Below are 24,007 nucleotides of genomic sequence, written 5' to 3'. Positions count from 1 at the left end.
TTAGTCGATGTCATACAAATTTCTTCACCATGCAAAATTAATCAGGGGATTACTTGGCCAAACTGTGCGAAGAAAAAATTAAACAGTAATATTTACGGACGTGTTATCCCCAACAACAGATTATTTAACTTTTACCAACTTAGATCGCGCCAGTTTGATCACAGTGTTCCGAATGTATAGAATCTTAAGGGCTATGGGTCAAACCCGAGGATGTTGGAATATCAGAGGAACTCTTTTTTATGAGAAGGTGTTCTTCTTAATTGTGTTTTTATATTTTTCGTATGTTTGAAAAATGTGGAATGTGAAAAATCAAAATAAATATAAAAAATAATTAATAAATCACAGAACATCAAGCATATTTCTTAACATATAACTTAAATGAGATATTTTGGCACTGATTGGAAATGAAATCACCGCTTCAAGTCCGATTATTAATATCCGACATTTCCGTATCTTTCTTTCTGTTGTGTCAAATTTCCAAAATGGCACCGGGCATCAAGAGCGGTTTGGTAGTGTTTATGTGTTTTCTTCCACAAGCGATTGCGATGATAGAAGGCTTATACTGTGGTCTTGAAAATTGTTATGAAAGTAAGTTTATCCTAATTGATTTCTCCGTGTATAGATAAATTGTTATAACATCGTAGTTTTGGAAATGAACACAATCCTCATCTGCATACAGTCCACGTATAACATTTCAGAAATTCCTAACGGTTCTACACAAAAAATATGTTACATTGTTATCCATGTTACCGCTGATATTGTTTACCATGCACTTATTATATATATATATATGTAACCGGCGATGTTTTATGCGTAATAACACAGCCATTTAATGAGTTCAGGTGCCAGACTTTATTAATACGATCGTAGTGTCATAACAATCTAATGACTTGTAACAAATATAAATAAATACAATTGCACGCTAATACTTAAACACGCATACGCAATTGCAAACAAGGTACATAACTCTTATTAATCTTATATTACATTACCAATCTTGTGTTGTTTCTATAAGATAAAATTACATTAATTTAATACCAGTAATAAATAACGCTATGTTACTATTTTGTATTTCTGTTAAACACAGTTTTAGAACATTTCAACAATATTATACCCACGTGTGGGACAGAGCCAATCGTAAGAACTGATTGTTAGAAAGATTTATACTTATCTTCATTCTTTAATATAAAGAGGGCCTGTAGACAGGGGGACCCAATTGCACCATATTTAAGAATTGATTGTTAGAAAGATTTATACTTATCTTCATTCTTTAATATAAAGAGGGCCTGTAGACAGGGGGACCCAATTGCACCATATTTATTCATTCTATGGGCCGAATTTTGGCCATTAAAGTAAGAAATATTAGAAACATATAGGGTATTGAGGTTGAAAATTGTCCTATTTTGTTGCCACAATATGCTTATGATATCTCATTGATACTTGAGGGGTCTGAAAATTCTTTAAGAGCATCAATACGAGAATTAAACAGTTTTGCTAATATGGATGACTGGGTGTATAAAATCCATCCCTTCTGCACATGTATTTACGTATTCAAGCAATTCTGATTTTTAATGTTTGTTATCTAACTTCTAAGTTTTAAATTATAGAAAAGCAAAATACATGTAGAGATTCTTATTTCATGGGAAAACTAATATTCATTTAAAGTTGTTGCTACTATTTATAACTATGAAGAAAAAATGATAAAAAATAAATGAAGAAAAAACTCCACAGTTATATGATGCAATGTTCAAAATAAACAGTGATGGTGTATTTACTGTTACTCTGTTTCAGTACTTGAAAATGTTGATAGAGATTCTACAAAGGTGAGCAATTGATGCCAAACTTGTTTTAATGTTTTCAATAATAAGATGCCAATTCTGAAAAAAATTTGGTTACAAACATTTAAATAGATTTCTCAGATATAATAAATTTATCATTGTTATTTTTATAATTGAATTGATATTTTTGTAGCTTGAAAGATGTTACAAACATGTAAATAGATTTCTCAGATATAATAAATTTATCATTGTTATTTTTATATTTGAATTGATATTTCTGTAGCTTGAAAGATGGATGCTATATGTAATGAAAATGACTTATACTTGTATTTTTATGCTGTGTACCTCCTTCTTTTTTGATGTTGTTAGGCAGACATAACAAAAGCCTACAGAAGATTAGCACGAAAATGGCATCCAGACATGCACAAGACAAAGGTAAGGAATTCGCCGATGTCAGTTAAGTTATCAAATTGATTATCAAATCATAGCAGTTATCTTCTTCAGCTTTGATCCCTTTGCTATTAATTTGTTGCAGCAGATTAAGTCTTTCCTAAATATGACCCTCAACACTTTTTAAATTTGATTTCTATTTAGCATCATTAAAAGTTTTTAAAGTATGAAACAACTGATATTAAAATTTTATTGATTTCCATCATGTGTGGTTCATGTTTTATTTTTGACAATCTTCACAATCTTCTTACTACTATACAATTAGGTGTATTTCAATTTTATTTGTAAGAAATGAAGATACATGTTCAATACTTTATTTGTGATAACAGTACCAACATTTCTGATTTATAAAACAGCATTTGAGTTGCTTTCAGCCTTTCCCTGGTCCATAAAAACTTGTTAACTGGAACTTAGAAGTTGTATATTACACTATCAGGAAACACATTCCATGTAAGGTTGAAATATTTGTTACTGACCTTTAAAAGTCCTGTTATAAAACAAAGGGATGGTATTTTTCTGTCTACATGACTCAGGAGTGATTTTTTATTTGTTATTTGTTATAAAGTTTTACATGTTCCTCACATAATTAGCTGTCTGTAGCCTTTAACAGAGTCAATGATTTGTTGTATGGTAAGGATTTAGGTTACATGTACAGATGGGTACATGCTGTTGTAATGTTCTCTCATCATGTATACAACAGTGACAGTGTAAGCGGTCCTTCTCTATGTAAGGCAGCTGGCTTGCTTTCCATCAGCAGGGTTTTCCATAATTTTGTTAGTAGTAGGCTGTGTAGTGAAAGTAGGAGGCTGGCAAAGCCAGCCGACCGAGCCACAACACGGCAAGGTGGGGGTGGCTTGCCATGTACGTGAAGTCGTGCACAGAACATTATTACAGAACTGGATTGGTGTAGGCGGCCAAATGATCAAAGTAGCTGGTCAAATTGGCCAGCAAACGGCTCTTATGGAAAACCCTGCATCAGGGTTATATACAGAAATAAATTTAGACAAATTTTACTACCAGAAAATGCTGTGTGTTTTCCCTTTTGAATATAAACAAATTCCTATTGAGAAATTTACTGAAAACACTGGAAAATTTCTCAAATATAGGGAAAACTTTATAGAAAAAAAAATGAACGAAATATCAATCTAACCTTGTCATTTTTATTTTTTGTATAAATGTAAACTTCATGGATACATATAATTTACATCTTCTCCCTCTTTTGAATTGTTATCAATAGGGCTTCCAAAATCCTTCCATTTTTAAAAAAAGTAAAGAATTTTTTTCCTTCCACAATGGGTAGATTCATCCATGATAACAATGTCAATCAACACATCTTTGGATCAAAGCACAATTATTATCTTTTCAATAATTGGTCTATAACATTGATTAAATATTAAGATTTGATGGGATTTTTCATTGACAGGCAAAAAAGGAAGAAGCAGAAAAAATGTTTACAAAAATAGCCAATGCATATGAGGTAAGTATGATGTCAAAATATACTAATTACTTAGTTTTAATTACATATTAATTAATCCTTATTTTGGGTTAAATAGAAATAAAAGAAGACTGTAATATTGAACTTTTTACTTCAAAGTTTTGTTTTATTTTCAACAGAGGTAATTTTTTCCGGCGATTCAGTGATATATTCTTATATCTCCTACAAACATAAAAAAATTTATATTTATGTAAATACATTTTATTACTTTTTTTTCACTTTGCTAGAAGTTCACATGAAATACTTAATGAAATATACAATAATTTTCCAATTTTAAATTCATGCAGTATTTTTTTAGCGAAAACCTCTTTAAATAGCAGTGTGCCAGCATTAACAAATTTCCATGGTCCTTAACCTTTGTTAAAGATGTGATAGGCTTTTCAAATGTGAAGCTCTGAAGTACCCAATTTGATCGGCTGAATTGTATGGAACATTTACTCAAAGTGTACCCCTAGAAATCTTACACAGCTGGTATGGTATGATTATTGTACAGGCAAACAGTTTTCAGGAAATATTTTGATTAACGATAATAATCTTGATTTTTTACGAATCAATTTCTAGATTTTACGAGATGAAGAACAAAGAACAGATTATGATTATATGTTGGATCATCCAGGTAAATATCTATTTGTAACTAAATGTTTCAATCTAGTGTACATTTTGTTTGTTGTTTTTTTTTTTTTTTTTTTTTTTGCAAACTTTTTTTTAAAGAATACATGATTGTCTATTTTCACAACCTGCTGAAAACTTTGAGTTGATCTATACAACATGATTATCAGAAATGTTATTTTTGATATTTTGAAATTCAAAACATTTTATCTATATTGTATGTTTTTATACTGTAAAGATAAAAGTACATGTATAATAGATATGAATATATTAAGAAATGTTTCAAAGTTATTTAGTTTGATGTGTTTCATGTAACCTTATCGCTGTATTTGATAAAAATTATATTCATTTGAAACTGTTAGAAAAATAAACATGAACTCCAGAGGTTAAACTCGCAAGCTTTTGACTAAGTTGTGCATTGTCTCACAACAACATATTACCATTCATATGCATTACTGACCATACTCTTTACCACAGCTGTTATTCAGGATTTGCACTGTGTCAAAATGATTACTTCTAAAGGGACATAACTCTTAATCTTCTTACTAAGATGCACGTATATGCTCCCAAGTTGCTCATTGATATGGAGCTTTTCTTTGTGATTAAAGTTTTTACAGTGTTACAGTATTATCCTTTATCGTAAATATCGACCTGTTATATGATTCAATTTAGCATTTATCATTATCTACCATTTTAGAAAAAGCATGTATGTGAAAAGATAAATATCAGCATAGAAATGATGAAAGGCTGAATCAGTTTGTCTATTGTAAATGATAATTGAATCAACACCATGGCTTTGTCAACCACTTCATGCATGGAATAATTTGAACATTCATGATTCTATCCGCATATTGAGAATCATTTGTTGGGCTTTATGACAACCTCTGTGCTGATCGGGGGTCAAGAATTTTAAGATGATAGTAAGAGTAAGAGAACTTCGACATATTGACATTGTGTATTTTGTTTGTTTCAGATGAGTATCTCGCTAACTATTATAACTACTACAGACGTCGGTATGCTCCTAAAGTTGATCCTCGTATTGTTGTGGTTGTCACAATTTCCATCATATCTTTAATCCAGGTAAAAACCGAACGATTCTTGTGTGGATTCCTATTCATCTTTCTGTTGTTTTCAAGAATCTTTTCACTCCCCAAGTTTCTGAAAATCAAACGTTACGAAATATCAAATTTGCTTTAAAAATTCACTAGAGACTCTCAAACAACATGTTCAATGCTTCAATTCAATTTGTATTTAGATTAACAAATGTTTTACAGTGTCAATTAATAAGTTAGGAAAAGCTGCTCAGTTCAACGTAGTTATGTTAATTGTGAATACCCTTTACGATTTCTTAAGATGTTTGGCGACAACTTTCAATGGATGATTAGTTGAAACGCTTAGTCAATAACCAAAAATTGATTTTTTCCTAAATGCATTAAGTTGAAAAACTGTTTCTGTCCCCCAGCAAAGATTTGTTTGGCGATACCCTAATAGTTGATATATTCCAGATTTTATTTGATTCCCTCAGATCCAGTGTTTTATAGCCATTGTTGGTTACAACCTTATGCTTTGCAAACTCAAATGCAGACCTGAGGTGCATGGTTTGAAGCTGCCTTCCAAGAGCAGTTAGTAATTCTCAGGAAGCTGATATGGTTGTTTCTTAATCTATCTAAAACATTTTGCCCTCTGTTGCTCTGGATGACATGTGGCAGGCCTCCCATATGTTGTTCAGTGAGGTAGCTACCAGTCGCTGCAAGGACAACCTAAGGAATACCAGAAAATGTCTTCCTCTCAGCACAGTCTGTTTAATGTGACTTTCTAACTTATTATTGTTTCAGTATTGGGCTGCGTGGAATAACTACAACACTGCTATCACATATCTAAGTAAGGAACCAAAATACAGGTTCAGAGCTCAGGAAATTATTAAACAAGAAAAACTTTTTAATAGTACGAACAAAAAGAAGGATCGGAGAAATAAGGTAAGAAAGTTTAATGCTGGACGATAATGTACTCAGTATTTACAAGTCAGATTTGTTTTTTCCACTATCAACATCAAAATTAAAAGATGAAATTAAAAAATAATTTTAATTAGTTATAAAGTTTCTTAATATGAAGGGAAATGAGCTTTAGAGCAGTATTTTTTGTTTCTAAATTCTTGAAATCCTGATGTACTGATTAAACATATACACAAGTTTCTGCGGGTGTTCACTTTTGTGATGTGTTTTGAAAAGTAGTATCTTGTAAAGTGAATGTTACTGTGTAAATGTATTGATTGAGGTGTCTTGAGAAATGATAAGATTATAAAACTGTGTTTTTCTCTTACAGGAACAGATACGAGAGGAGGAAGAAGCTGTTATTAGAAAAGTTATAGAAGAGAAAATGGACATTAGGTATGTTTGCTATTTTCAGTGACAAAAAAAATATTAGGATTGACATATTTTTAAGTATTAGATAATGTGTTGAAATTTAGGAGAAACAATCCAGATCTAATTTGTCTAAAGAGGTATCATTTTTTATTTGCTGTTTTTTATTATTCGAAAAGAAAAAAATTATTTTTGAAAATAAATGAAAAAAAAAACAATGCAGATAGTTCTGTGCTACACATGTGGAGAATAGAATATTGTTTTGTACAGGCAGCCATCTTGGATTTTGAGAGTAAAATCTTGTTACTGCTATATCTGAGGAAGTCCAGGATGGATCCTTCTGATATTTCATAGATATTGGTTTCCCTTGGTCCCTAGTTGTGCATTGTACCTTTTTTGGACTGATTTGAAATCAAGGTGGCCCACAGGCAGCCATTTTGGATGTCGACAGTAATACAGCACAAGCATATTGTCCATTATCCACCTGTAACTGACTGCTATCTAATAATACTTTGGGATCTTTTTCAAATGATATTTGCTAATAGGTGCTTAATAAAAATATCTTTTGCCATCATTGAGTACATTCAATGAAGACCAGTTCATGAACATTTACAACACCTGTAACAAACAAAAAAAAATCTTCAAGAACTGAAAACAGATCCTCAAATGGTGGGCGCCAAGATCCCTCTGGGATCTCTTGTTTTGTACCACACTTCTTTGTGTTTGAATATTGTTTGTACCACACTTCTTTGTGTTTGAATATTGTTTTGTACCACACTTATTTGTGTTTGAATATTGTTTTGTACCACTTCTTTGTGTTTGAATATTGTTTTGTACCACACTACTTTGTGTTTGAATATTGTTTTGTACCACACTTCTTTGTGTTTGAATATTGTTTTGTACCACACTTCTTTGTGTTTGAATATTGTTTTGCACCACACTTCTTTGTGTTTGAATATTGTTTTGTACCACTTCTTTGTGTTTGAATATTGTTTTGTACCACACTTCTTTGTGTTTAGACCTGATGTACCCATTCTAAATTATCGATACATGTATTTTAGACTTGTTAAAATTGGATAATCAATATCATCTGAAGCAATGAAGGTAAACAATATTTTGAACAGATGTAAAAATTTGATATGTAAAGTTGAAATATTTAAACATTAAATGGAAATGCTGATGATTTTGATATTTCCGAAGCTAAGCTGTGTTTCAATTTTCCAGAAAATGAAAAAAAAAGTTCAGTTGATTTTTGTAGTAGGCTTGTAACAGTGGGTGTCATTTAGGTATTTTTTATCATTGCCAGGGGTGCATATCAGAAACCGACTATTTACGATGTACTATGGCTACAAATACTCCTGCTTCCATACACCCTGTACAAGTATGTTGTGTCCTGTGTCGATTGGACATGGCGATACAGAATTAAAAAGGAGGAATATGATCTGGCAGCTAAATACTACCTCATTCGAAGAAACTTGAAAGTTAGTCAAGGACAATTTGATGTAAGTATTTAAAAACATACCTATGACACAAGACTAAAATTGTGATGTAAGTAATCTGATATTAAGATAATGTATTACACTACAGTAGTCGTTGAAGACTTCTTATCTTTTATAGTTAATAGATAACATGGTTATTCCTAAATTATATATATAATGTGATAAACATCGTCATCTGTTCTGTTTTAGTATACATTTGAACACCAAATGACATTATTTTAGATTTTTAGAAATCCTGTTGATGTGTAAATAATGATATGTCTTGATTGTTGTATCATCTGTGACCTTTTATATCAGGCTTTACAAGACCATGAAAAAGAAGATTATTTACTACAAGAACTTTGGATAAAGGAAAAATTTCTGGTGTGTATTTGTTATAAAAGTTTTGTCATGTTGACAATACCTGGCCATTTAATGTAATGCATCAATGTAACTTTAGTTTTTATGAAGTATTCTGTAACAATCTGTTTTTTAATACCTGTAAATTTTACAATTTCATCAGACTTATCTCATTTGTATCTGCAGTTAGAACGCTTTCAGTGTCCAAACATATTTCTGAGATTTAACGGCCCTGATTAAAACATTGTAATCCGTGGCCAAAGATTTGTAAATGTAGTACAATTTTGAATTCATTTTTAGGTCATCTGGACCCGAAGGGTCCGATGACCTATAGTCATCATGCTTCGTCCGTCGTCGTCCGCCGTGCGCCGTCCGCCGTCCGCCGTGCGCCGTCCGTAAACTTTTCATTCAAACGACTTCTTCTCAAATACTAGAAGGTCTAGGGGGCTAATACTTGGCACAGAGGATACTGGCATGGAGCTCTACCAAGTTTGTACAAATGAATGACCTTGACCCACTTTAAAGGTCACAGGGGTCAAATATGTTAAAATCTTTAAACAACTTCTTCTCAATAACCAAAAGGCTCAGATTGCTGATATTGTGCCTGTGGCATGCTGGGATGAAGGGCTATCAAGTTTGTTTAAATGAATGACCTTGAACAACTTTCAAGGTCACAGGGGTCAAATATGTCAAAATCTTTAAATAACTTCTTCTCAAATATATATAATACTTGGCCCATAGCATGCTGGCATGGAGCCCTACAAAGTTTGTTCAAATGAATGACCTTGGCCCACTTTCAAGGTCACAGGGGTCAAATATGTTAAAATATACAAAGGACTTCATCTCAATAAGCAAAAGTCTATGAGTGCCGATATTGGGTCTGTAGCATGCTGGGAGGAAAGGTTACCAAGTTTATTTAAATGAATGACCTTGAACAACTTTCAAGGTCGCAGGGGTCAAATATGTCAAAATCTTTAAATAACTTCTTCTCAAATACTAGAAGGCCTAGGGGGCTAATACTTGGCCCATAGCATGCTGGCATGGAGCCCTACAAAGTTTGTTCAAATGAATGACCTTGGCCCACTTTCAAGGTCACAGGGGTCAAATATGTTAAAATATACAAAGGACTTCATCTCAATAAGCAAAAGTCTATGAGTGCCGATATTGGGTCTGTAGCATGCTGGGAGGAAAGGTTACCAAGTTTATTTAAATGAATGACCTTGAACAACTTTCAAGGTCGCAGGGGTCAAATATGTCAAAATCTTTAAATAACTTCTTCTCAAATACTAGAAGGCCTAGGGGGCTAATACTTGGCCCATAGCATGCTGGCATGGAGCCCTACAAAGTTTGTTCAAATGAATGACCTTGGCCCACTTTCAAGGTCACAGGGGTCAAATATGTTAAAATATACAAAGGACTTCATCTCAATAAGCAAAAGTCTATGAGTGCCGATATTGGGTCTGTAGCATGCTGGGAGGAAAGGCTACCTAGTTTATTCAAATGAATGACCTCAACCCACTTTCAAGGTCACAGGGGTCAAATATGTTAAAATATACAAACGACTTCTTCTCAACAAGCAAAAGTCCATGAGTGCTGATATTGGGCCTGTAAGATGCTTGGAGGAGAGGCTACCAAGTTTGTTCAAATGAATGACCTCAACCCACTTTCTAGGTTTGGCTTGCTTTTTGTCAGATGACCGTTAAGGCCCATGGGCCTCTTGTTAAAAAATTCAATGCCTGGTCATGAAAGTTTTGAGATAAGTCAGTAAGTTTTATCTGTTTTGCATCCACTTCCTGAATTGTAGATATCATTTTTTTTTTTTTTTTTTTTTAGGTGTGGAAAAAAGAAAAGGAAGATGAAATGAAAATTAAAATGGCAGAAAGTGCTAGATATAAAAGTTATCGTCGTTACATGAAGAAAGGAGGACCAGGACAAATGTCATTTGGTCCAGAGTAACATATGTCTAGTCTTGTCACACATCTAATTAGTGGATACAGCTATACCAAATTAAAAAAATCAATCACCGTTACAGATTTACATTTTTTTATTTCATTATCAAGTCTTTTGAGCCTTACAGCATAGCATGATTCAGTATGCTTTTTCAATGTGAAGTTGATATGATACATGCTGAAATGTTATCATTCAATAAAAGGGAACATTTATCGGTTTAAAAAAAAATAATAATACATTTAGTATTCATAAAATCACATTTCAGTATTTACTAAATTATATGTAAATATGTAAGATAATTGATATCTTGTAATTGCAGATCAATTTTCAGGACCTTAATATTGTGTTTGTCATTTTTTTTTTCTCCCAAAAAATTAAGGACAGAAAATTTTTGTTCAAATTTCAGCCCCAAAAAATACCTCCACAAAGGACAGGTGCAAAAATCACATGGGGTTTTAGAGTAAATTTTGAAATCATTATAGTATAGTAAATTTTCTGAATAATTCTCTTGGAGAAGAACCTGAATGTGATTTTCTGAAACATAATGTATTTTGCAATTTCACAACCCTAGTATATATACACTTGACCAAAGAACAATTGTTTGGATTGGAAAAATATTGGATTAGTTTCTGAGAGAATTTGCTGGTATAACAATAATTGGAGCATAAATGACATTTCTATTGAAGGTTGTGTCAGCGCAGCCAGATGTGGTGATTACATGCATATATTATCATTTGTCAGCTAAGCAGTGATTGGTCGTTCTTTATTAGTAAATATAAGATCAGATAATGGGATACCTTGACAAAGAGAAGACCTTTACGAGAAAAACTAGATTTATATGGTATCTTTTAAATGAAGATTGTACAAAAGACATAAAAGTGAATAGCACCTGTTAATAAGTTAGAGTTACAGTAGAGCCAAACAATGAGTTAAACTTCATCATACAGCTGTTTGGTCCCTGTAGGACTCATTAGTGATGCTGAGAGCCTAAATTTTAAAGACTGGGAGGCGACGGAGGAAAATCTAAAGTGATCTAAAGGAAAGTCAAAGGAGAGGGAAAGTTTGAAATCAGTTTACATCAATACAAGGTCAAAGTTCAATTTGATGAAGAAAATTATTGAATCTTTGTTGGTTTGAATACAAGTTTTCATGACACAATCTCTTTAATTATTTAAATATGATTATATGACAAACTGTTTCATATAAATTTTGATACAAATACAAATCTGTACATTGGAGTGCAACATATTCTGAATTTATCCAGTAATAAGCCCAGGGCCAATACAAGTGGTGGATAGCATGTGGTGTGGATAGCATGTGGTGGATAGCATGTGGTGTGGATAGCATGTGGTGGATAGCATATCGTGTAGATAGCATGTTGTGTGCATAGCATGTGGTGGATAGGATGTGGTGTGGATAGTGTGTGGTGTGGATAGCATGTGGTGTGGATAGCATGTGGTGGATAGCATGTAGTGTGGATAGCATGAGGTGGATAGCATGTGGTGTGGATAGCATGAGGTGTGGATAGCATGTGGTGTGGATAGCATATGGTGGATAGCACAGCTGGACTGATCCCCAAGGTCCTGCATTTCTTACCCAGGAAGCAAACCACTAGGGTTAGTATCCTCCAAATATGAAAGCTTGATGAATTGGTTCTTATTTAAATTCAATTTCATTTTAATTAAACTTTTTTGTTTAAATCCTATTTCTTGTTCAGTATATACACATTGTACTTAGGTTGTAATTTGGATTTTGGTTTTTGATAATATATATTGAAAGAAAGAGATTAAAAAAAAAACAGCCATTATGATTAAAATGATAATTCCACTGTATGCTTGTACCAACACTGAAGAAAGAATTTGACCGTTCTTTTGGATACTCTAACTTCAAAACATGCAGTTGTTGAGAAGTAAACAGTTTGAAATACCAATATTGAACATCAATAATTTTAAGATTAGACGGATAAATTCATCAATATACCTTACACATTTTTCAACTCCCAATTACAAAGAAAGAAATTAAAAATTTCAACTTAAACTAATATGATGCATTGATTTCTGCCTAAACTGGTATATATACTTACCAGTATATGAAACAAGCGTGATACATGCATTACTGCATTTATTTTTATTCTGTCAATTTTTTATTGTCCACATATAAGTCACACGCCCAACCGCAGAGGAAAAAGATGTGGCTTATAACCCGGAAAATATGGTACATGAAATAAGTTTAATACATACACTACATATACATATGGATATTCTCTTTGTTCTTTAAGACATATCCATTGTAATTGTCACAAATTCATCTGAGATGGGGATTGTCCATTCTACCACAGCAGAACACAACAGACTTATACCATTACATATCCTGCATGAAATCTTAGTGTAAAGATAACAAATAAAACTAAGAGGTAAGAAAAAACATATCTTCATGAAATTTTATTAATAAATGAGTATACATGCATTTAGTAAATTGTAATGATTACTGCATCATTTATGCAGTTCAGCATGTGGTAAGTTGTCATTTTTGAAAATGATGTACAGGGAATAGTGTATTGTGTGATGGAACAAGTAATATCTTTGAAACATATCAAACAGTCATAACATTTTCAAATGACTGAAATATTTTAATATTGTATGGATTAATATTCATGATTTTCTGAAGAAAAAAAAAAAAAATTCAAAGGCATTTGATTTCATTGATCGTTAATACGCAAAAAAAAAATAAAAAAATTTTTTTTACTATATTTCTTTATAACACTATATATATTTGGGACATAGGAATTTATGGAAATAAAGTACCAACATAATCCATGAGAAAAAAAGTTCCCACCCCCTCTTCCTAAACCCCCTCCCCCCTCCAATAATAATTTGATATAAGGATAAATTCTATATCATAAATGATCAAATGTATATATGAATATATTCATAAAAATATGATAATCTGAATTGATTTTAAACATTTGTATTATGCATTTAAATTTAAAAAGGAAAATCACAGCCTGAATAATAATTATGTAATTATAAGAATTTGTAAATAATTAGGACTAGAATCGAAGATTTTCTTCAGTTCCTTTAAAGGCAAACACATCATTTGGATCTAAGAACTCTCCAAAGTACTGTGCTGATAGGTCTCGTTTGGACACATTCACCTTCGGGGCAGCTTTGGCTAATCGTTTGTCTCTTTTCATCAGATTAAGCTGAAGCTGTGTCGGCACTCTCCTGGAACATACATACATAATAAAATCATGGAATAATTTATTAGTAATGCACATTTATGTTGTAAAAATGTTAAATCTAGCCCTCAGAGTTCTATTATGAAAATTATCTTTTCAAGATTTACCTGTCAAACCCAATCTAAGCACCTGTCTGTGATAGTGGTCCACAAAGTTGGAATTCATGAATTTAATATCTTTGATTTGTGGTATTACATGTAACTCATGCAAAATTTCGTTCAAATCTATCCAAGACTTCTACAGTTATTCTCAAGACGACCTGAGGTACATAGAAATGAACATGAATTCATCAGGTTTGCAGACAGTTATGATATACATACACGGCGTTGGGGACTGGGTTTTTATAAGCAGTAGATTTAGCCTTAGTTAATTGTCTCTCCATTGCTGTAGGAGGATGTGATTTGTCCCATACAGCCTTCTTGTACTTCTGGAAACACATCTCACATGGTTGTTTGTTGTTTACTGTTAAAAAAAAAAACGATAAAATAAATAAACCGTGTCTAGGTACAAACGTGTGTATATACTATTATAATGGGTAAATTTGAACTGTGATATATATGTTAAATTTGATACAATTTTTTAATTTTTATTATTGGTGATAACACATGTAAATAACATCTAACAATATTAGAACTACAAAGTGTACCATTCATTCATATAGGTAGAGTTAAGTGCTTAATTACCAGGCTCTATAGAAGAGATTTTTTATATGAAATATTGCAAAAGAATTGGCAATCTACTGAAGACATAGTTTTGCTAGTCATGATCAGATAATCAGAATCAGGGACAATTTATGACACCCAGAATTACTTTATCTTTATTCAATGGTTATGTTACAAGCCTTCCTCAACCTGGACATTATCAGTAATGTGATAAACCTACCTCCTTTCTCCATCTGTAATGGACAGCCAGCTTTACGAGCAGCATCTAGAGGTGTGTCCCCTTTGATGTTTTGACTCTCAATGTCCCCCTCATGGTATAAAAAGCAGCTGAGACATTCTGGCCTCCGACTGTCAGCAGCATAATGTCCAGGTGTATTTCCAAAATCTTCAAAAAAAATTTTAAGTGATAAATGACCTCAGTTAAAAGTTAAGGTGACCCCTGTATGTCCTAATGACCTCTGTATGTCATGGTGACCTCTGTACATGTATATCTTGGTGATCTCAGTGTGAGTCATGGTGATCTCTGTAAGTCAGAGACTATTGTTAGTCATAGTGACCAGTATAAGTCATGGTTACCTTTGTAAGTCATGGTGATGTCTGTAAATTATAATAACATGTATAAGTTAAGATGATCTATTTAAGGTTAGCTAGTGACTTTTACAAGCCATATAAATAACATCTGTAGGTCATAGCAATTGATATAAGTCATGATGACCTTTGTAGGTCATAGTGACCTCTGTATATAAGTCTTAGTGACTTCTGTAAGTCCTGGTGAGTTTTGTACAGTCCGTAAGTCGTCATAGTGACCTCTGTACATGTAAGTTACAGTGACCTCTGTAAGTCCTGGTGAGTTTTGTACAGTCTGTAAGTCGTCATAGTGACCTCTGTACATGTAAGTTACAGTGACCTCTGTAAGTCCTGGTGAGTTTTGTACAGTCTGTAAGTGATAGTGACCTCTGTACATGTAAGTTACAGTGACCTCTGTAAGTCCTGGTGAGTTTTGTACAGTCTGTAAGTCGTCATAGTGACCTCTGTACATGTAAGTTACAGTGACCTCTGTAAGTCCTGGTGAGTTTTGTACAGTCTGTAAGTCGTCATAGTGACCTCTGTACATGTAAGTTACAGTGACCTCTGTAAGTCCTGGTGAGTTTTGTACAGTCTGTAAGTCGTCATAGTGACCTCTGTACATGTAAGTTACAGTGACCTCTGTAAGTCCTGGTGAGTTTTGTACAGTCTGTAAGTCGTCATAGTGACCTCTGTACATGTTAGTTTCAGTGACCTCTGAAAGCCGTAATGACCTCTGTTAAATCATAGTAACCTTTGTAAGTCCTCTCTATAGTCATATTGACCTCTGTACTGGCTAGTGACCTCTGCAAGCTATGATTTGACCTTTTTGATAGGAAAATAAAATACTCACAGTCTTGTTGGTTGGGATCAGCTCCTTTTTCTAGAAGCCAGTGTAGAACATTGAGGGCTCCATGTTGGGCTGCCTGCAGCAAACAAAACCAGAAAAACATTCTTATAGGCTTGAGTCATTAGATCATTCTATACAGACACCACTTAATGTTATCAAGACAATATCTATAAAGCTGTATCACATCAACATTGTTGTAGGCATAATTGTACATGGAGTTTCTGATATCAAATATTTGTATCTGAAAATGCTTTAAAACAATTATTTTCAATATGATTTTGGAAATATTTGAAGGAGATGAATTTAAACACAGATTCTGATAAATTAATAATAAAAATATATAAGCAAATTCATGGAATTTATATCCCCTGCTTTCCAAACATATTGTAAATATTTTAGAGGTTAGGAGTAAACATGTCATAATGCTATGTAGAATGATATATTCTCTTGAGCTATGGTGTATTACTTTAAAGCCAAAGAAAGATGTAAAGAATTGTAGAGAGTAGATGTTTTATTGGACATATCAAATGTTAATTGCTGAACTCAGTCTTATGTACCCTAATATGCATCTGCTGACCAAGTTTAATCTAAATCGGATTATATTTAGGGAAGTTAGAGCACGGAAATGAACCGACCAATGAAATCAAAGGATATCTCATTAGTATGCATAATGACACTGATAGTCAAACTCAGTCTTAATGACCCTAAGATGCATTTGCTGACCAAGTTTCACCCAAATTGGATGAAATTTGGGGAAGTTAGAACACGGAAACGAAAGTGTGACAGACAGACGGACGGACGGACGGTCAGACAAACCCAAATTAATATCCCCTGTTTCGGTGAAAGCGGGGGATAAAGAAGTGAAAAAAAGGTCATATTCACCTATATCTGTTTATAAACATTTATTAAACTTGTATGATTTTTAATTACTCTCTCTATTTGTGCGAGATAATGGCATAAACATCTGACTTTGACCTGTGACCTATAGAAATTTTTGTCACTTTGAATGTTGTACTTATTTTAAGTTACAACATATTCTGACATCCATTGTTGGTAAATAAATTTTGGCTTAAAAAATTGTGAAAACAATTCATCAGGTCATGTATTTATTTTATAAAAGATTTTAAAATTACTTACGACATGACTCAGTGTTTTGCCGTCTGCTTGTGTAACTTCCAGGGAGGTGCCTTGTTTTACTAGGAAGCGGACAATGTCGAGTTTGTTGTGGCGTGCTGCATGATGGGCTGCAAGGTAGCCATTGTTGTCACCGAGTGTAATGTCACAGTCGCGTTGTATAAGTAAAATCACACAGTCGAGTGCTGTGAGGCAAAACCAATAATATATATTGCATTATATTGAATAAAGTGAAATTAATTTTTGAATCAAAACATTTACAACGATAAATTGATTACTACAGCTACACAAGGTAAAATGTACATCGGAAATGTACAAGAACTATTATATGACAGAATCGGTCATAAATAAACACTGATAGCTATATATTCAAGACATCATGTAGTTGCTGTACAGTGAAACTTGTCAAAAGTAGAGACTTATATTATGAATATAGGTACAAGTATTATACAGATAAACTAGTCTAGAAAGAACAAAAATACAGGACATCATGTAATTCAAAAAATGTCAAACATCAGAACAACTTGTTTGAAACGGACACAAATATCATAAATATAAGACATTATGGGGCTGCCATTCAGTGAAACCTATCTAATATGGACACATATCAATTATATAAGATGTCATGTACATAGATCTCATACAGTGAAAATTGTCTAATATGGACACATATCATTTATATAAGATGCCATGTACATAGATCTCATACAGTGAAACCTGTCTAAAATAGACACATATCATTTATATAAGATGTCATGTACAAAGTTCGCATACAGTGAAACCTGTCTAATATGGACACATATCATTTATATAAGATGTCAAGTACAAAGTTCACATACAGTGAAACCTGTCTAAAATAGACACATATCATTTATATAAGATGTCATATACATAGATCTCATACAGTGAAACCTGTCTAATATGGACACATATCATTTATATAAGATGTCATGTACATAGATCCCATACAGTGAAACCTGTCTAAAATGGACACATATCAATTAAGGACACACATATCAATTATATAAGATGTCATTTACATAGATTTCATACAGTGAAACCTGTCTAATATGGACACATATCATTTATATAAGATGTCAAGTACAAAGTTCACATACAGTGAAACCTGTCTAAAATAGACACATATCAATTATATAAGATGTCATATACATAGATCTCATACAGTGAAACCTGTCTAAAATGGACACATATCAATTATATAAGATGTCATGTACATAGATCTCATACAGTGAAACCTGTCTAATATGGACACATATCAATTATATAAGATGTCATTTGCATAGATCTCATACAGTGAAACCTGTCTAATATGGACACATGGCATTAGTATAAGATGCCATGTACAAAGTTCGCATTAAGTTGAACAGGACTGAATTATAAAATACTGCATGATGTACTACACTTAAGAGCAAACAGGGCTTTAAATTGACACGATCAATACATCAAAGTACACAAACCATAGTAAGTCGACCAGATTGATAAAAAGTAAAATGAAATATTTGGTCATGTGACTGAATTTGACCAATGACATCATCTGATACATAATTGCCATGGTTTGACAGTTTTTGCATTTGTTGATATTGTAAATTCAATATAGCTTTAACTAAATTACACACTTACAGCCATATTGGGCAGCATAGTGGACAGGAGTCTTTCCTATTTCACAACGGCTATCTAGGTCCACTCCCTGGTCAAACAAGTACTGGAGAATCTTCTTATGGTTTCTCATGGCAGCAAGATGGCTGACCTGTCTTCCTAACTTATCTTCTGCTACCAGACTGCTACCTGTAAACAGAATCACAGGTAAACAAGGCCTGCAACATCTTGTCATGACTAGACTGGATTTTTTTTAGGGTTATTTATTTATTCATAAGCAAGAGGGCCAATTTCTATGTAGTCAATGTGATGAAAATAGGCAAATGATGTACTGCATAAGGAATCTGGATTATATACTAATATTTACTAAAATTGAAAAAAAATTCTTACCAAAGATTAGAATTCCATGTTATCTATATACTGGGCTAGGTACACAGCTATACAAACATATATTCTCTCAATTCTATCTTGTCATATACATACAACAATACTTCCTCTATAATATTAGGTAAAATTGATAAAAATGTTTTTTGCTTCATACATAATATTTAATCTACATTGTAGATATTTGTATATACATCATGTATATATATATAAGTATACATACCTTTGGTGTGAAGTATTTTCAGGCAGCCAAGCTCACCATTGAATGCTGCAACATGGGCAGGGGTCTGATTGTCACGATCACGGACATTCACTTCCGGGGTGTGTTGTAGGATCAGATTTAGACAGTCCTTATGACCGCTAATACACACTTCATGCAGTGGAGTTCGTCCAGTATTGCTACGTGCCAGGGGCTCGGCTCCAGCCTAATACAGAAGACAATCTAAATCATCAAGGCTTTTTTTCAATGGCATATTTGCCTAATTTTTGGCGAATTGGGAAGTAAATTTTCACAATATTGAAAATTTAATTAACTTTGCCTGAAATATGAAACAATTTTGATAGGAAACAGGCCCATTTTTAACCGAAGGTGATGGGTAGGCTTATCCTGCAGACAATGATATGCCTTCTGTTGTCATTTCTGCTGAATCTGCATGAATAAAATTAATGGTCTTATCAAAATGTACTAGATAGAGGGTAATAGCAAGATAATCACAATAAATATGGTGTATATCTTGAACAAATCTAAAACTTTATCTACCATATCAATAAGATAGTATGTGTACTTCTAATGATGTTTTCAAACTTTCTATATACTTTAGCTCAATATCATACCCATTTGATGCATGAGATGCCCAATGAAAATGAAATGTTTTAATATAAATATATCAATGGACCTAAGATTTTTGCCACCACATATTTGACAGAATGATACTGTTGATGGAGCGTTTTAATAGTACTTAAATGGTATTCATTAAAACCACTCACTGATTTATTACAATGCTTATATTCCCTCAAAGATTCATGATTTGACTACCTATTAATTAAAGGATATAATCTTTTAAAAAGCGACATGATCGATATACTCTCACAATGTAATATGTAAGTTTCCTAACAATTAGATATTCTGACAGATAGATTGTAAAAGAACAGGGATAATATCCATCAGCTGAGTGAGAGAGACCGCATTTTAATGCTATATACAAGCCACACTGACCTGCTCCTCTTACACTAATCCACCTGTTTTTTTTTCAAAATCTCAAGCAAAGACTCCAAATACCACAACTCTTAGGACTTTGTTGGGCGCCAATGTAACAGAACAGGGAAAATACACATTCTCATCAAGCGCCCCAGTCAGGAATCGAACTTTCGACTCTGACAACACTGACCCACTCCTACTACAAGATGTCTGGCGCATGGACCACACAGTATCTGGTCAAAATCCATGTCTGGGGCGTTGATGTACAGATATCTACTCACCATGATGTTTTATAATTCACCAGTGTACAAGCATTGGATTAACAACTGCCTGACAGACCTCAAGGCACCCTAGGCATTCTTGAGACCTAGCCCGACTCAGGCAACATACAAAATGGATCTAGTGCTTATGCCTCCGGAGGCAGGGATAAAGGCCTCACCCCTCATTTTTGCTGAACATAAAAACGGTTGTAAAACTTGTAACCAATCAACAAATCTAACACCTGGTATAGAAGACAGAGGAAGCTTGTGCTTGAAATGGCCCAGCATACCTTCAGAAGCTTTTCCACCATTGAGTACTGTCCATAACTGCTGGCGATGTGTAAAGGTGTACGTCCATTACTGTCTGTAGATTTTGTGTCAAGATTTTGTTCTGCTGTATCTAGGAGCTCTCTTACAGCGTCTGCATTTTCTATCAAACAAATTTCATTAATTTGATTTTAATTCTACAAGATGGTAAGCCTAATATAATCGAAAAAAATGTTTGGTTTGTTTCCATTGCATTCCATTGTTATCATACAGTAGATAGAAAGGCATATATATGAGATCGTCACAACATAGGTGTACTAAAGACACATCTAGAGTATAATACATAACTTGATTTTGACGAATGACAACAGTGCCAATCGTACTCTGTCTTGTAAACAATTGACATCCGACTTTTGGTCACTTGACTTCCTATCGAAGAATGAAGGTAAATGTATCGTTTTAAAATTTTGTTTTATTGATCAGACGCCTCGTGTAATAGATAATAACACACTCCAATGATAAATTCATCAAATCAGTTTAACTGTTATCTTGATTTCACGTAAAAATATTAGCTTACCTTTCGGTGTCGTGCTTCGTCGATCCGCCATATTGTGTTCATAAATACTAAGGCGACCGCTTTATGGTTGTCGTGCAATTTTCTATCGTCATAATGTTTTTGTTTGGAATATTCAATTCCCTTCATATTTTCGAACATTTTTTAGAACACGGATACGTAATCATTTTAGATTTGATATAACATTTCAAAGGGCTAATGTCACAATTTTATTACCGGAAAGAAAAACGCGCGAAATTTCGAATGTTGTTGTTACACTGTAGTCATAATGATGCCTAACGCAGTTGGTGATTATACGTCACTAGCTCCGTCCTATACCACAGGTACTTGTGAACATGAGTGTACTTTCATTAAATATGACAAGTAACTTACACAATAATTTTATAAATCTCTCTCGGTCTCGGCAGCTTAATTTTTGTCGGATCGCACAGCTGGCGTCACTCAATTCAAACAGGGACGTATATATTATATATACGTCCCTGACTCAAAAGCCCCTTAAGACTCAAAAAAGATCTAATAAATTTCATTTATCTAAATCATTTATAAAATTTAAAACAAGTTTGGATGTGTTCATATTTACTATCGGTTAAATTTCATGGCACGATCCTTTCAAACACTGAAAAATCTAGATCTACGAATGTTTCGGAAATTCACTTAATCTGTGTAACATGATTAGGTTAACTATCCCGGCTAGAAACGATTCCGAGTATCTCAAATATTTTATACATAAACCCGACTGTTTCTTACTTAGCCTCTAGTTGAATTCCCTTGTTCCGGTTGTTTCTACAATTTTTGTTTGTATGTGAAGACAAATATAGTTTTGTTGCGAAGGTCCAGGCACGTGTACTCATAAAGTGTTAGTTGTTTAAAAACATAAACACGAAAAATAAATCAATCAATTACAGACTATCTGTCATCGATGTTTGTTATCGTTGATATTAAGTTCACATATTTGATTTCAATTCAACTTTATTATCACAACTATAATCACAAACGTAATTTGATGGCTAACACGGACAACGTAGAAATAACAAGAACAGAAAGAAGGAAAGGAACAACCTGTTATAGTCATCAATGGAACTCTTAAAGTGGTAGGACGGGGTTGTCAAGGTTCGTCTAGTACGTCTTGTGTGGTTGTAGATTTCATGCACGTGGAACTGTAGAGCTCGGCCTATTATATAGAAATGCATTGGGACTCGCTTTGCGAAATTTGCGGAGTAATATTTGACCACGGTTTATAGCCACAGCACTATAGATCAAATATCAATACGCATTTTGAAGCCTTATAGAATTTGAGGGTTATCGATGTGCTTTGTACATGTCGATACCTTATTTTATAAGGTCTCAGTATTGTGTGATTACTGGATTTTTCAGTGCTGTAGTTATCAACTGAAGTCATACATTACTCAAAATCCCGAAACCGAGCCCCCTGAGTAAAAAGGCATTTAAATGATAAAAAACAACTTTTAATTGAAATTAAAAAGACATCTCCACGTGATTTTAGGAAATTCAATCCAATAATCTGATGGGTTTTTTTTTCGATAACTGAACCTTGAACTAGTTAAAATAATGAAAAAAAACATTGGAAGAAGTTATCTCTCTTAGGCTGTATATAAACAGAGTCGTCTCTGTTATTCATGTCTCTGACATGGTGTATTTCATCCTTTAGAAATAAAAAATATGTCTAGTTTGGCCAAAATGAGCGACCTGTAGGAAACGATGTACTTTTACATGGACGTTCACATTCATTCTAATTTATGTCAGACTGAGTATTGTTTGAAACACAGCACAGCTGATAGAAATTTGTTTACACGCACGTACTGTATTGTTTACATACACATACTGTATTGTTTACACGCACGTACTGTATTGTTTACATACACTTACTGTATTGTTTACACGCACGTACTGTATTGTTTACACACGTACGGTATTGTTTACACGCACGTACTGTATTGTTTACACACGTACTGTATTGTTAACACATGTACTGTATTGTTTACACACACGTACTGTATTGTTTACACACGTACTGTATTGTTTACGCACACGTACCGTATTGTTTACACCACGTACTGTATTGTTTACACACACATACTGTATTGTTTACACCACGTAAATAATGAAACTTTAACATGAATGCTCATTTAGTTTTCTTTTGATTACACATCCTCGATACTCCACTGGTTTTAAAATCATTTTCGCTCTCTACACTCACGGAACATGTAATAGCAAATTTGAAGATTCTGTGTGAGACTCCTTATTGATAAGACAAAAACACTTGTTTGGAAATTCGAGGTCGCATAAAGGTATACTGTAATGGCTTTGAAGTTACGTGTCGCTTCTTTGTAATCTTAAAAAAGAGCTTATCAGCATGTGGTTGGCCAGGCTGGGTTTCTTCTCCTGGAACCAATAACATTATTTCACTTCAATTTGGCCATGACATATTTCAGTGGCGCAAAGAGCGAAAGTCATCGTAATTCTTGTCGTATCGGGGATGTTGTTTACTTTGATACATAAAACAGTGATGTTAGCTGTATGGCGCTACAAAATAAATAAAAATCGGTTAATTGCACGTATTTCCCTTAAGTGGGCAACCAAGAATTTTTATTTGAAGGAAACAGCCTATTTAGACGTACTGAGAAGTGTCCGGTAGTGATTCAGCGTCTCCAACTACGATAAGACTTATAACCCACCATGAGTAACTTTGTGAAGGTGGATCGTTGAAGATGGTGATGATCACACATACATCAAAATTACACAGTCATGCCACACAGCA

The 24,007-nt window shown here is 33.5% G+C and overlaps 2 protein-coding genes across 2 annotated transcripts; one reads left to right on the top strand and one right to left on the bottom strand.

The window, feature by feature from the left end:
- The first annotated feature begins 482 nt into the window (after window positions 1-482).
- Window positions 483-10,559, top strand: LOC132554201 (dnaJ homolog subfamily C member 25 homolog). The gene is made up of 11 exons (XM_060218506.1): window positions 483-588; window positions 1,792-1,823; window positions 2,148-2,213; window positions 3,652-3,705; window positions 4,285-4,339; window positions 5,306-5,412; window positions 6,168-6,308; window positions 6,655-6,719; window positions 7,999-8,194; window positions 8,489-8,554; window positions 10,364-10,559. Exons 1-11 carry the CDS (start codon window positions 483-485, stop codon window positions 10,484-10,486), a joined length of 1,011 nt encoding a protein of 336 aa, XP_060074489.1. The 3' UTR covers window positions 10,487-10,559.
- A 2,970-nt stretch (window positions 10,560-13,529) lies between these two features.
- On the bottom strand, window positions 13,530-21,262 carry LOC132554216 (serine/threonine-protein phosphatase 6 regulatory ankyrin repeat subunit B-like). The gene is made up of 9 exons (XM_060218523.1): window positions 21,232-21,262; window positions 20,678-20,817; window positions 19,153-19,354; window positions 18,570-18,734; window positions 16,932-17,113; window positions 15,798-15,870; window positions 14,601-14,765; window positions 14,039-14,180; window positions 13,530-13,704 (listed from the first exon to the last, which is right to left on the bottom strand). Exons 1-9 carry the CDS (start codon window positions 21,260-21,262, stop codon window positions 13,530-13,532), a joined length of 1,275 nt encoding a protein of 424 aa, XP_060074506.1.
- Between the last annotated feature and the right edge of the window lie 2,745 nt (window positions 21,263-24,007).

This window comes from Ylistrum balloti, unplaced genomic scaffold, assembly GCF_031769215.1.
Source record: "Ylistrum balloti isolate Yb309-2 unplaced genomic scaffold, AGI_CSIRO_Ybal_v1 Utg370386, whole genome shotgun sequence".
NCBI lineage: Eukaryota > Metazoa > Mollusca > Bivalvia > Pectinida > Pectinidae > Ylistrum > Ylistrum balloti.
The sequence above is the reverse complement of the archived record's forward strand: the minus strand, read 5'-3'. Positions and strand labels throughout refer to the sequence as shown.

What these genes read in the sequence shown, in the direction of transcription:
- LOC132554201 (XM_060218506.1), top strand. Translation starts at nt 483, where the DNA reads ATGGCACCGGGCATCAAGAGCGGTTTGGTAGTGTTTATGTGTTTTCTT. An exon ending in AGAAGGATCGGAGAAATAAG is followed by an intron (nt 6,309 to 6,654) that starts GTAAGAAAGTTT and finishes TTTCTCTTACAG; the next exon opens with GAACAGATACGAGAGGAGGA. An exon ending in TTAGTCAAGGACAATTTGAT is followed by an intron (nt 8,195 to 8,488) that starts GTAAGTATTTAA and finishes CTTTTATATCAG; the next exon opens with GCTTTACAAGACCATGAAAA.
- LOC132554216 (XM_060218523.1), bottom strand. Translation starts at nt 21,262, where the DNA reads ATGGCGGATCGACGAAGCACGACACCGAAAG. An exon ending in TGGTGGAAAAGCTTCTGAAG is followed by an intron (nt 19,355 to 20,677) that starts GTATGCTGGGCC and finishes CTTCTGTATTAG; the next exon opens with GCTGGAGCCGAGCCCCTGGC. An exon ending in ATTACAGATGGAGAAAGGAG is followed by an intron (nt 14,181 to 14,600) that starts GTAGGTTTATCA and finishes TTTTTTTAACAG; the next exon opens with TAAACAACAAACAACCATGT.